Source organism: Ambystoma mexicanum, chromosome 4p (genome assembly GCF_040938575.1).
Source record: "Ambystoma mexicanum isolate Mex_15411 chromosome 4p, UKY_AmexF1_1, whole genome shotgun sequence".
NCBI lineage: Eukaryota > Metazoa > Chordata > Amphibia > Caudata > Ambystomatidae > Ambystoma > Ambystoma mexicanum.
The window spans coordinates 139,144,556-139,159,142 of NC_090927.1; the positions used below are offsets into that span (position 1 = coordinate 139,144,556).

The following is a 14,587-nucleotide window of genomic DNA, read 5'->3' on the forward strand; positions in this document are numbered from 1 at the left end:
GTGTGTGTGCACGAGCTGGCATCAGCATGCGCCAGGCAAGAAGCCCCACTGAAAGAGGAACTCTCTTGTGTATTTATTATATCATATTTTATTTTATTTTAGCGCTCCTGGGAAAACCAAAACTGGACAGTGGGTAAAAAGCAAAGGTGTGACACATATACAGGAATAGCAAGCATGGCATGAGGTTAGACACTCAACTACTCTGCTTAGATACAGTTGGCATCAGAGATCTGAGCGGGCAGTGGGGTTACATAGTGTGGTTGATGCTTTTAATAAGACACCATTGGTCACAGACATTCTGGTGCTTGGAGATTGTTCATGGGGGGGACAGACATAGAAGTTGGCGTAGGAACAAGTCGAGTAACCTTTCTGAGAGGTAATGGCTAAACGCAGAAGTGCTAGTCATGAGGTGTGAGTGCTGTAGTCAGGGCTCAAGCCGAGGGTACGCACAGGTGGACGCAGTCCACCCACTTTTGCCAGAGGGTGGACTCAGTCCCCCCCCAGCTAAAATGAGAAACATTGAAAGTCTTCTTTGAATTTATGGATTAAAGCCGACCTCAGTGATCGAACCGCAGTCGTCCCATTCTGCAGGCCGGACACTTCACCACTGCACTATATAACCTTATCAAAAACAGCAGACAACTAAAGGTGAAATGTCCAATTTCCAGGGGAAACATTTGTATTGGTTCCTCTCAGTTTAAAACATGCACACCTTTTAATGTTTTCAAAAACAATATTAGGAGAAAATATCCTCTCTTGGTTTGTGTGTGTGTTGATTTTATGAAAAGCAAATGCCATTCGTCCTGTGCAATTTGGGTGGTTATGCAAAGCCGATATAATGAAATTTGCATGTGTCACCTTGATATGCTAATTTCTAGCGACATCACATCCAATTGCGTTTGTGAATGAGTCCCCCTTCTTTTATTTTTAGGACCCCTTGGGAGAGTGAAGCGCAGGAGACATTGGAGGGAGGGAAGGTTATTTGGTTAATGGGCGCAGGCAGATTTCAGTTCGATCTTTTGTTCCTGGAGTCAGATTTTCACATTCCTTTTGAACCGCTTACGGGTGTTTTCTGTTTTCAGTGTGTATCTTGGCGTTCAGTGCAGAGCCTGAAAAAGTCTGCACAAAAGAAAGGGGAATGGAGAGCTTGGATTCCTCCTGGCTACCCAATTCCAGAAGTAGAGATTCCTCCTGGCTACCCAATCCCATAAATAGAGATTCCTCCTTGTTACCCAATCCCAGAAGTAGAGCTTCGTCCTTGTTACCCAATCCCAGAAGTAGAGATTCCTCCTTGCTACCGAATCCCAGAAATAGAGATTCCTCCTGGCTAGAAGTAGAGATTCCTCCTTGTTACCCAATCCCAGAAATAGAGACTCCTCCTGGCTACCCAATCCCAGAAGTAGAGATTCCTCCTTGTTACCCAATCCCAGAAGTAGAGATTCCTCCTTGCTACCCAATCCCAGAAATAGAGATTCCTCCTTGTTACCCAATCCCAGAAATAGAGACAAATCCTGGCTACCCAATCCCAGAAGTAGAGATTCCTCCTGGCTACTCAATCCCAAAAGTAGAGATTCCTCCTTGTTACCCAATCCCAGAAGTAGAGATTCCTCCTCTCTACCCAATCCCAGAAGTAGAGATTCTTCCTGGCTACCCAATCCCAGAAGTAGAGATTCCTCCTTGGTACCCAATCCCAGAAGTAGAGATTCCTCCTTGGTACCCAATCCCAGAAGTAGAGATTCCTCCTTGGTACCCAATCCCAGAAGTAGAGATTCCTCCTTGCTACACAATCCCAGAAATAGAGAATCCTCCTGGCTACCCAATCCCAGAAGTAGAGATTCCTTCTTGGTACCCAATCCCAGAAGTAGAGATTCCTCCTTGGTACCCAATCCCAGAAATAGAGACAAATCCTGGCTACCCAATCCCAGAAGTAGAGATTCCTCCTTGGTACCCAATCCCAGAAGTAGAGATTCCTCCTTGGTACCCAATCCCAGAAGTAGAGATTCCTCCTTGCTACCCAATCCCAGAAATAGAGAATCCTCCTGGCTACCCAATCCCAGAAGTAGAGATTCCTCCTTGCTACCCAATCCCAGAAATAGAGAATCCTCCTGGCTACCCAATCCCAGAAGTAGAGATTCCTCCTTGGTACCCAATCCCAGAAGAAGAGATTCCTCCTTGCTACCCAATCCCAGAAATAGAGAATCCTCCTGGCTACGCACTCCCAGAAGTAGAGATTCCTCCTTGGTACCCAATCCCAGAAGTAGAGATTCCTCCTTGGTACCCAATCCCAGAAATAGAGACAAATCCTGGCTACCCAATCCCAGAAGAAGAGATTCCTCCTTGCTACCCAATCCCAGAAATAGAGAATCCTCCTGGCTACGCACTCCCAGAAGTAGAGATTCCTCCTTGGTACCCAATCCCAGAAGTAGAAAGGAAAACTTTGCAAACGGCCATTCGAAACATCACAATTCATCTGAGCCGTCGCCCTTGATTTCAGGTTGGGTTAAGGAGGACTTTAAATACTATTTTTCTATGCTTGGCCTATATAGACATGTTAGAGTTGGTGTTGGAACATTCAAGGTGCGCCAATGCCAATGTCCATTATCAACTTAGAGATTCATACATACAGCCCTTGTATCACAGACACATGTGTGAAATAGAAAGATTGTGATCATTCCCATGTTCCTAAAATATGAATTGATTCTATGCAAAGCAGGCTAGGGCCCTAACTGGTGTTATTTGCCCCCCCCCCCTTCACCTTGCCCTTTCCCCATAGGGGAAATTCAAAAGCATAATGATGCCTTTTCCATATAGGGCTTTCTTCATGATTATATCTGTGGCCGTTTTGTGCCGTAGTAACTCACGGATGCCATTATAACCACGTATGAAAGATGAAAGCTGGAACCTTCCCCGTCAGGAATACAAACCTGCAGGTTGACAATAGATCTTAACAGCTACTGTTTTACATACCTAGCTAACTTCCTAGCTAATGCTTACTGGTCAGTATGTGCACAGTATATGCCAGTTGGATAGCTCAATGAGATAAGCACTTTCCTCTGATATGGGGCAGGTCTGCCATCCCCATGTTTGAATCCTGACGTGCTCACCCTGACCTGCATCCGCCCACAATTGATTAATAGAGTGCCATTAAAATGGGTAATTATGCCACTTACTATAACAGAGTTTAGGAGATGGAGAACTCTGCTGTCAAGCGCTATATAACATCCTGATTTATATATGAAGTGTCTTTTGATGTTTTGAACAGACATACATTCCACATAGGTGACATTGGGCCTCATTACAAGTTAGGCGGTCTGGAATCAGGGGCACTGGTAAGCTTACCGGCACTCTTGTTTCCGGACCGCCACACTACGAGTCTGCATGCCGGGGCCGCCATGCCCAGCAGGTCTGACCCGCCAGGTGCAGGGGCCCCCGAAAGGCCGACTTGTCACGGAAGCACTGGCACCGTTAGAAACGGGGCAGGTGCTTCCATCTCCCCATTGCTATAGAGTGCTATGGGACTCTATGAAAATGGGGAGCTATGAAATCCGGTGCCTGACTTCCCGCGCTGCTGGTACTTGTAATGTCCCGGTGGCGCCGGATTCGGTGCTACTGGGTTAGCGGCAACCTCGTTATAAGATCCCTTACTTCTAGGAAATTGGAATTGAGAAAGTTAAAAGGCTGGGGTAATTTTTCACAAATGTTACCAGGTCACCAACTAATTTTGACATTAAGAAATAAGAAGATATTGCATGTGTCTGTTAAATTCCCATTTTTCTATCTAGACTATCTAATTATCTCATAGTTTTCCTCCTTCCCCATTACTCAATATTCCTTCAGTGGGTGCCCTTCAACCAAATCAATAAATGCCTTGTGAATAATGGCCTTTGAGATACACTTACATTTGGCTTCCTTAGCAAACACATCACAGAGACTGCACTCACGCATGTCTACAACTTTCTCTCTGATACTCACCACTCCAAACTCTCTTCGATCCCCATCATTTTGGACCTTTATGCCACATTCGACAGTGTCGACCACTCCTTTCGCCTCTCTTGCAAACCTGCTATTGCCTGGATTGCCTCCTAACCGTACAATCTCCTGGAACTCCCGAATCTCTGGCTCCACCCCTCTCCCTGTCAAAGTCTCCCAAGGACCATTGCTTCGACCTCTGCTACTCACCCTCCATACCTCTGCCTTTGGCAAACTTTTCTCATCTTTGCTTTCACTAAGAGCTTTTTTGCAGATGGTCTTCAAATCTTGTTCTCTTTCTCTCTTTCCCTCCTTCACCCCAGCCATCTCGGAATGGATTATGAACTGTCCCCCTGAAGTCTGTGATTGGGGGGCTCTCCCCTGCCTCACGATGAACTCTTAAAAACAGAGGTCCTCTTTCTCCCAGCTTTCATCGCCACCCTTACCCTCCCCTCTCTCCTTCCCAGCTGATCTTCTTGCTCCCTCGTCCAAGGCTGCAACACTGGGCTCCTCTTTGACAGCGACCTCCACCTGCAATATTTCATGACTACTGCCAGCTCTGCTGATCGTATTAAAGGAATGGTCAGCACCCCATACCTTTCCTACTTGGAATATCGCACTTCATAGCAATATATTATTTGTGTTTTTTTATTGAGTATCACTTACAATTCCCTTCACTTATCACTGCGGCTGCATGTGTTCGCCAAAGCCATTTTGTGTTAACATTAAGTTTGAATGCAGGACTAACAGGAGTAAACTCCCCTGCTTATGGTACCCGCAGACACTGAAGCAAAACGTAGTCTCATCGCAATTATGCAACCAGGCGTCGCTATGGGAAGTGAAAGACGCTTTCCCATGCGATACACATCAACACAGCTTTTTATGCTTCATTATCCCCCGTGTGGCTCGCGGTTTGTTAATTCCTTTAAACCAGGGGTAGCACATCATAATGGGTGACGGGGGTGCCAACCCAATATCCTCGCCTATTATGGAGGAGCCGCGGCTTAAACTCTCAAAGTGAAACATAGTTTCCCTTTGACAGTTTCTGTTCCACAGTGCACATGTCTAAAGGACCATGCAAAGCTGGGGGTGTTTGCCTCGCCAGCCATGCATGCCCACTGGGGAGGCAGCCTGGGGAAATGCATGTCTGAATGTGCGCAGGAGATGCTGCTGTGCCTCCCTACACATTCAGACCAAATGGGGAGCTGACAATTGAACACTCCAACTTCTGCAGGCATCTTTTTCAATCAGGTCTCTTTTGTTAGCCATCATCACCATTATATCTTTTATCCATCAAGCCCATTTCTAATTTACAATGGCCGGCATTCATGCGTTCATGTTTCGGACCCAAGGACAGAGATGATGAAATAGAAGAAAGACAAAGGGCCTCATTCTGAGTCCAGCGCTAACCAATGGCGGTAGTAGCGCCTTGGTCGGCACCGGACCCGTACCGGCACCGCCCTGGTGGAATGGGAAATTACCACCCTATTCCGAGTTGACCAGGGGAGTAATTTCCCATTCCCCAGGGCTCTTCCCCATTCCCAAATGAGCCCCCATAGGACTCAATGGAAATGGGGAAATTGCAAATAACGGTGACCGTACTTTACGGTCACCGTTATTGGCTAAAAAGCCCCTTTGCGCCCTCCTCCCTAACGCCTGCTAAAAGCAGGCGTTAGGGACGAGGGCGCAAAGGGAACTCGGAATGTGGCGGTAAGGGATTACCGGCACCGGTCTCGTTAACGATGACCGGTATCCCTTACCGCCATACTCGGAATGAGGCCCAAAGTCAAGAATTACCCTAGCAAGACAGTGGGCCTCATTACGAGGTGGGCGGTAAACACTTACCGCCCTATTTCGAGGTCCCTTAGCAGGTCCGGCTATGGGTGCATGGTTTTACCAGGCGCCCTTAGCGGGAGCCGCAAAGGGACCAGGGAGCTAATAACGGGCCCGCTATTAGCGGGGCCGTTATTAGCTCCATCCCCATTCCCATTGAGCCCTATGGGGGCTCGAATGGGAATGGGGAATGGTTCTCGGAATGGGGACTTACCGAGTCCTCCAAGGTTGGAATGACCCGGTAAGTCCCTATTTCGAGAACCCGGACCCGGAATGCGGTAAGGGGGTAGCCATGGTGCTAATAGCACCATGGCTACCTCCTACCTCGTAATGAGGCCCAGTGGCATGGAAGAGGAATTTCACAACCGGGAACCAAGTCGAACGGAAGATGTCTCCACTTGGTGTCAATGCTATCATTGTGAACTGATGCCCAGATTAGCCGAAAATACCTGTTGTCAGGAGAATTGCACTTGTAGGATATATGTATCTGAAGACGATCAAGAGTGCGTGACAGAGCAATAGTAATTTTGGGCAGCATGCCTTATCCATTCTGCTCTTTGCCTTGATGCATGAACTTCGGGAGAATGTTTTTCCTTGTGTCCCAACCAACGAGCAAGTATATCATTCTATTATTAAAATATTTGCCAAACGATAATTAGCTGGAGACCCAGCAGTGAAACAACACAGCAAACGACGGAAGCCCTTGCAAGAGGCTTACGGTATTGCTAAGGCAAGTGTGGTCTCTGCGCCAGCTTGAAGGGGCGCATTACGGCCAGCTGGAGGGAGCGATGCCAGCGGGCTCTTGTTGGTGCCAAAAATGCGGTTATAGTTACAACAGCGAGGGTACTCTTCTAGTTTTTATAATCTTAGTATTTGGCCTAGTACCCTTCCTGAAAGGCCTCTCCCTATTAAACCCCTCCAGGGGTTTACCTGTTACCGTTTACGGGAAACCTTGTTGCTTAGGATGTTACTTTATTTAGATAGGACTAGGATTAAATCCTTAACATCCCCTTTTTTGTCCATCAAATCCAAATCCACAGTTTATGTTCTCTCCCAAGTCTAATATTGCTTGGTCCCCCACCCCATTGGATACGTTAACTCCCTGATTAACTCCCTTCCGCTGTACTTTCCCTATCCCCCTATCACACCCCCAGGGATGGCAGAAAGCGCAACTCTAAGTTTCACAGATCAACAGATCCTAGACACTATTGGTGGCCCTTCTTTCTTCGCCCCCTCGGGTGACAATTCCCTCCCTTTCCCAGGAGGAACTAACACAGGTGACAACATTGTACGATTGAAGAAAAAGTTCTTTCTCATAGAACTCCACGCTCATTTTCTGAGATAATATTTGAGAGCCAGCATTATTCCTAGTGGTCTGATCATCAGAAATACTCCTTGCCTCTTCTTAGACGATAAAGAATACGTGACGAACTTCAGCTATGTAGCAACCAAGTGCAGCCGTGACCTCATGGTATTAACAATTAATACTGCACAACGAATTGCCACAAGAATTCAAAAAGACCTTGATCTTGAAGAAACCACTTTTGCAACCAACGCAGCAATAATCAACGCTAAGAACTTGTTGACAGACATCAATAAACAATTTGATGATTTTAAGACTGCAACCCTAAATCGCAAAACTAAGAAACTCCATAAAGATATCAAAGAGTTTAATTTGCAAGTCGTTTGTCCATATATCTCCGATAATTATATCAATGATCTAAATCAGGGCCTACCACAAGGCAACCAAAGGAATCACAGAAGAGGGGTAGCCTTTTCAGGGTCCAGCAGCGGATCATCGTCTGAGGATCAACCCCGCCAACAACCGCGACAACAAGGCCCACCACCGGCGAACTTTGGTTACCCAGGCTCATCACCATTTTTTCCTTTTTTAGGAGGAGGAGGCTTTGGCAACCCCCAATGGGGCCCACCCAGAGGAGGAGGAACAAATCAACGCCCCCGACGTCGACGACAGAGATATTAAGCTCATCTGAAGATTCTGAAACAATTCCAATTTTTAATCTGGCTAAGATCGCGCTGTCTAAAGCAGAAACTTCATTGCTCAAAAAAGGCTTGTCATTTGTGCCAACAGCCCAAACGGATTGGTACGACACCGAAATGGAGATTTGCACCTTCCTAAGAAAAGTGAGATTGAGAACCTTCTTCAATGAACACAACTTGGAAGAAGAACAAACAGAAGAAGATTCCGGCTTACACAACCCATCGACCTTTACCCCCTCTGACGGCCAAATTCCAAATGAACTTTTTACTTTCGAACAATGTGTCCTGAATGATTTTGATCGCCTACGGAAGAAAACCAGCAAAATCAAACATAACCTATCTCTTGCTGAGAAACAGGCACTAACATTGCTACAAAATAACAAAAATATCATCATCAAACCAGCAGATAAAGGCGGAGGTCTAGGGATCATGACTACGAACCAATATAAAAATATGGCCCTAGCACTACTCCATGACCCAGAAAGTTACACAACACTTCGAAAAGACCCCACACGGGAAATATCCCAAGAAATTTCAGAATCTGTAAATTTTGCATTACAGCGTGATTGGATATCGAAAAAAGAAGCAGAATTCCTTATAAGACCTAAGGGTAGGACCCCTTGTTTCTACTCTCTGCCTAAAACCCTCTAAACCCACCGGGACACCCCATAGTATCAGGATGTGGTTCAATCATTGAACCACTATGCAAATTTATAGACACTTTTTTGCAACCAATAAGCATCAACACTCCAACCTACCTTCGGAATACTACGCACACAATAACAATATTTGAAGACCTGGAATTTAATCCAACCGAACAACTTTTGGTCAGTATGGACATGAAATTCTTATACACTAGTATCCCCCAGGTAGACGCCATTGAGTGCATAAGGGAGTGGTTAACTACTGATCATCCTAATACAAGGACCCCTGCAAACTTCATAGTGGAACTCATGAGCATTGCACTCCGCCGAAACGTTTTCACCTTCGACAATACTACCTACCTGCAAACAAAGGGCACCGCAATGGGTGCGGCCTTTGCGCCTAGTTTGGCCATTTTGTTCATGCCTAAATTTGAGAGGGACTTTGTATTTTCTGACACCAACAATTGGCAAACTGGCATCGTTACATCGATGATGTTATTTTCATCTGGACCGGTAGCCTACCTGAACTCACCAACTTTTGGATCTGACTCAATACCTGCAACCCTGATATCCAGTTCACCATGGAACAAAGCAACTCTGAAATACAATTCCTGGACCTAACAATTCGCTCCAAAGATACAAGACTCTATTACACTACACCAGCAACCACACGGCCCATACCAAAAACAACTTACCATATGGACAATTTTTATGTATACGTCGGAACTGCTCCTCCCCTGAGGATTACAAGCAACATACACAACATCTGACCACGTGCTTAACAGCACGCGGCTATCCGAAAAAAACAGCTAGCTCAAGCTAACAAGCGTGCCCAGAGCTGAAATCGAGATACACTTCTCCAACTACATCAAGAGAACACAGGTCCTCAAGACGAACGATTAACCTGTGTAGTTACTTTTGGAGCCCACACCTCGAAAATCAAACAGATCATCAATAAGCACTGGCACATAGCCCAGCTGAACTTACCTGAGGACCATGCACCCAGATCTGCCTACAAACAAGGCAAAAACTTAAAGGAACACCTTGTCCACTCATTATTTCAACCAGTTCCAAATGTCACTCATACTCTTCGACCTCTATATGGCCATCATCCCTGTGGAAATTGCGTTGCCTGCCAATTTACTAAGAAAATGAGTTTCTTCTTAATTGGCACACGAAAATTGACACTTCGGGACCTCACAAACTGTAAAAGTCAAAATGTTATCTACTGCATAGTGTCCCTGCGGTCTTAGATATATTGGTCAAACTACACGAGCAGTCAATACCAGAATATCGGAACACAGGTCCAAAATTCGCTGTAAAAACCTATCAGCGCCCTTGGTTGAACATTTCCTGTCTGCCAACCACACTCCCAACAGCATTCTATGGTGGGTGGTAGAGAAAGTCAAGGGAGGACCTGATATCCATCACAGCCTCCTGAAGAAAGAAGCACGATGGATCCATAGGCTGGACACATATCATGGTGGTCTTAATGAGATTTTCCAACCTTTGTTATTAAGGTTCACAATTCTGGCTCCTAGGACTCTCTCTCTTCAACCATTTGCTATTTGCAACAACCTCTGAATCACCTCATTATCTCCAAAACATTTTGGGATGTAGCAAGCAAACTCACATTACCACTTATCTCACCCACACTCCGGGGCCACAGGCCTCCCTGTCCTTCATTATTTATTGTCATATTTCAGTTGAGACAAATAGGCTGACAAGCAACTAATTCAAACACTTTTTTGTTTTTGGGCCACAATTCATAACTCACCTCATTCTGTCTACAGCGCTTGCCAGACATCCTTAAGCGTTTTTTAATTGTACCGCTCAATCGCATTCACTGTCTACTGTATACTTGACAATTCACAAGAATTCGGCAGGGAGCATGCGCGGTTATCATGACAATGAGTGTATGCACATCACTCGGGCTAGCGCGCACGCGTGGCTTGCTCAGCGACTAGCACAACGCTAGAGCAACGCAGTCCACAGCCCCACACTTCTGCATTCCCGGAAGCTCGGCTGCCGTGACAACGAGTGTATACACACTACTCAGGCTATCGCACATGTACGGTTTCCTCAGCAACTAGCATAATGCTAGACCAATGTCGCGCACAGCCAACACTTCCGCATTCCCTGAGGCTCATTAGTGCGATCCAGTCGCACTCAGGCAGAGCAGACTCGAGCGGCTGCCGTCTCTCATGCCGGACTGAAACAACAAGGTGAGCCGTGGGTCGCCTGACCGTGCGCGCACACATGTTACTCTGGTCTTCTTGATCAGTTCAAGTGTGCGCGCCGGTCCGCACTTCCCCCTTCTTTCAATCTGCTGATGTATCATTCTCACGCCACCCAATTCCAGCTTGCATGCAGCATGAGAATCATCTGCACACGGATAAGCTTGAGACCCATAATTCACATCTTTCAAAACACAACATTGGGTGTTTGCTCCCTCTGCATGTAGTTAACTCCATTTCTAGTACCTGATACCAGTAGACTTCTTGAACACTATGATAGTCACTTATATGGGCTACTCACCTTGGGTTTGTTCACTACTATTTCATGTACCAGCCCCCAGTGGAGTGACTATAAATCTCATAAAGTTCCAACAAAAAAGTCTAGAATGTTCGATCCTGCCCCTACACCAATTCCCCCCCCTTTTCCCTTTTTCTGAATTTACTTCTTCTATGCACGCACCGCCACCCGAACTCAAATGGGGCTGCGGTACCCGTGCACTACTTACCTTTTGATCTTCATGACATGACTGTTACGATGGCTTACCGTCACCAATGGCTGTCCTCCATGACTTCTCCTTGTTACAGCCTCGAGATTACCTGTGAAACTTCTGCATTCACTGTGAAGTTTATTCACTCGACCCAGCACCTGCACAATTGGCCCTGGCGGCTGGCGACCTTCTCCCTATCCAATGTGTGGGCGTACCAATACGCTTGAGATAATGCGCATCGGCAAGAAAGTTTCCCAACCGGTAGCCATGAGAACTAACTCAGTATTACTTTATGCCTCATTAACTAGGGCATTCGTGGCTCACAACTCACTCATACTACACCAATGTTATCTTATACAGGGTCCCTGACTTGGAGCCCTGATGAAGGCAGCCTGTACATCCACTTTTGACCGCCGAAACGAGATGATTACAGGGAACAGTGATCTACCTGTACTACAGCCTGTTGGAACTTCCGCTACCAACTAGCCAACTAGCATTTAATCACGTTCACGTTGGCAATTGATCAGATATCTTTCATCGAAAGACCCTCCATAACTCATTGGCCCTCATTACGACCCTGGCGGAAATGGGAAAACGATGGCGGAAATGCAATACCGCCATCGAATAGCGCTCGGTGCGACTACGACCCGTCACCGCAAAGTACGAAGCCATTAGCGACACCGTAGTGAACGCCAACGCTAACTGCACTAAGCACGCGCGCGCGCGCCATGCCAAACCGCAAACACCACCATGGTGCAACGGTACGCCAATTCCGACCCTAGCGGACATGTACCTAACGCCATCAGGCATGGCGGAATGGACCATTCCGCCATGGTGAGAAGTACGGCATCGCGAATCAACCGTAAACGGCCCCACTGAGCGCCTGTACACCGCTCCCTGCCCACAAAGTACAACTCCCTGTAGGTGCAAAGAAGTCACAATGCAACCATTGAAAAGTACAAAGCACCCATGCATGCCAACGAACAAAAGCAACACAAGAGGTGCCAATGGGAGCTGCAGGGCACAGATGGCACGAATACAGAAGCCATCCCAATGGACATGACCACAGTCCCCCACCAAGAAACGCACGCAAACACAGGCACCTGTGCCCAGCAACAATCCGAAAACACATCATTCCACCAGTCCACCTGGCTGACCGGCATCTGTTACACAAAACCCAATCCCCCGCCCCTGAGCATGACAACATTCAAACTGTCACATTGGCAGCCCCCATCCCTGACCTCACGGGCTCAGTAGGCAAACGCGCCCAGTACAGTACCACGCAACTAAACCCCGAAGCAGGAACCCAATGCAGATCTCCTCACAATACATCGCCCCACAAATAGGCACATGCCACATCACTTGCAAAGAAAAACGCTACACGGGCCAAATCCGATCAGAAATTTAATGCACAACTAAATCACCAAGCCCATACAGCCATCAGGCCACGAACTCAAAAACACATTCCACCATTGAGGGCTGCATCCGCAAGAAATGACCATCCACCACTTGTGTGACGCCCTGTTCCAGCATGGTACACAGAGCCACATTCACGTACGAAAAGGCTACATGGAAGCGCACACAACCGCAGGGCCGTCCCAATGTGGAGGCACTAGTCCAGCTGAAAGGCCGAAATGTTGCTCCGAGCCACCAGTACTGCGTAAGGGCATGTGGGCCACTGGCGATCGTCCCATAAGATCGTAATGCTGCTCCACCGATTAACACGAAGCAGCAGGTGTTGGGAGTAAAATCCATCTGCAGGAGTGGCATACAGATGGCAGTGGCAAAAGGGGAGGAGATACCTGTCAACCAAAAGAAAAGAACAAGAACAGAATGGCCATCAGAACCACATACGAACAACTCACTTCAATGAGCACACGAAATCCACAGCCATATGCATGCTAGCCCACTCCAAAGGATCATCACCACCCCAAAACCACTTGCGACTTATAACTCTCCATATCGAGGTGTAAACACCATCACAAACGAGTGCACCTGTGCATGCGTCTGCCATAACAGAATCCATCAGAGGGGAATGTTAACGTGCATGGACACAAGTGGCTGAGTGCGCGTCGAGACAGGGAGGGCTCAACAAGGCCAGATAGACGATGGGCCCACTATGGCAGCCCTGCATCACATAGCGTAGGGGAGGCGGATAGACCCCAAGAAGCCCTGTACAAGGGAAACTCTGCATCAAATCACCTGCCCATGCATCCATTCATCATACCCTCATCCAGGAATCAAAACGCCTGAATAATTACTCACATGACATTAGAAACATCCATTGAGTCTGTGCGTAATGCAGCCTGCTAAATCCACAGTGCCCCAGCCCGTAAATCCAGTGTTGTGAAGTAACATGTATTTGGGAACGGCCGGCCTCATCGCCCACGTAGCTATTGCGCATCCCAAACTATTCATATCAATCATTGCTCCCTCGCCATGGGCCCTGTCTCAAGGACATAGAACAAAAGAACGTTATATTTGCAGACAGACCTGTGGGCATCTCCTCGCCGCTAGCCGGAAACCGAAAGCGCCGCCCTTCGAATTCCTCATTTGCAACATCACGTCGATAAGGCATCTGTGGCCGTTTGAAATCACTAATTATTCCATCGAGTGCGGCTGTGCGTGAAAATGGCAACTGCCTTCACCCACGAATGGGAAGCCACGCCCGTCGTTGCAACTCGGTACAGTGATGCATGAGGGCCCACCGTTACTCGAGTACTACGTTCCACTGACCCTTCACAAGTCCGTTCGCGACTGCACAGATAGTATGGGAAACAATGGGACCACAGCAGAATGAACATATCAACCAATCTTACACGGCCATCGGGTACAAATACATGAATGCAATAGCAAGATACAAATACCCGATTAGCAGCGTCGTGCGCGGGACATGCTCGGCCAAAGGGGAGAGCAGTTGGCACAGGTGGAATCAATCACCACAGGTGGAGGCCATACAGCCTGGAAACACATAAATTGCACACCCAGTCTCCTCCCACAACCACAGCGAAGTGCTACCGGCAGGACTCGCGATGTTGGCCCTGGGGGACCTGATAGCACTGCAAGTGCTCCGACTCCAAGAAGAAGACGAACAACAACTACAACCAGCCGCACGGAGGAGACGCAGGAGGAGGAGGAGGCCAAGGCAGGGCCAGCAAGGCCCAGCAGCACAGCCACTACCACCACGCAGGCAGCCCGCAATCCCACGCCTCCGAGCACATCCGTTCAACCTCACTGATGAGCAGATCCACACCCTCTACCGTCTGGACCGGGACACCATAGCCGCCATTGTGGACATGACACAGGCTGACCTAGTCAGCATGATAGATAGCCCAACCGCCATCCCACCCCTACTGAAGGTGGTGTCTGTACTCCACTTCCTGGCCACAGGCACCTACCAGCACACAGTCGGACA

At 47.6% G+C, this 14,587-nt stretch overlaps 1 protein-coding gene across 1 annotated transcript; it reads left to right on the plus strand.

The window, feature by feature from the left end:
- The first annotated feature begins 1,138 nt into the window (after positions 1 to 1,138).
- On the plus strand, positions 1,139 to 2,488 carry LOC138452794 (uncharacterized). The gene has a single exon (XM_069605136.1). It carries the CDS (start codon positions 1,139 to 1,141, stop codon positions 2,486 to 2,488), a length of 1,350 nt encoding a protein of 449 aa, XP_069461237.1.
- The last annotated feature ends 12,099 nt before the right edge of the window (positions 2,489 to 14,587 follow it).

What these genes read in the sequence shown, in the direction of transcription:
- LOC138452794 (XM_069605136.1), top strand. Translation starts at nt 1,139, where the DNA reads ATGGAGAGCTTGGATTCCTCCTGGCTACCCAATTCCAGAAGTAGAGAT.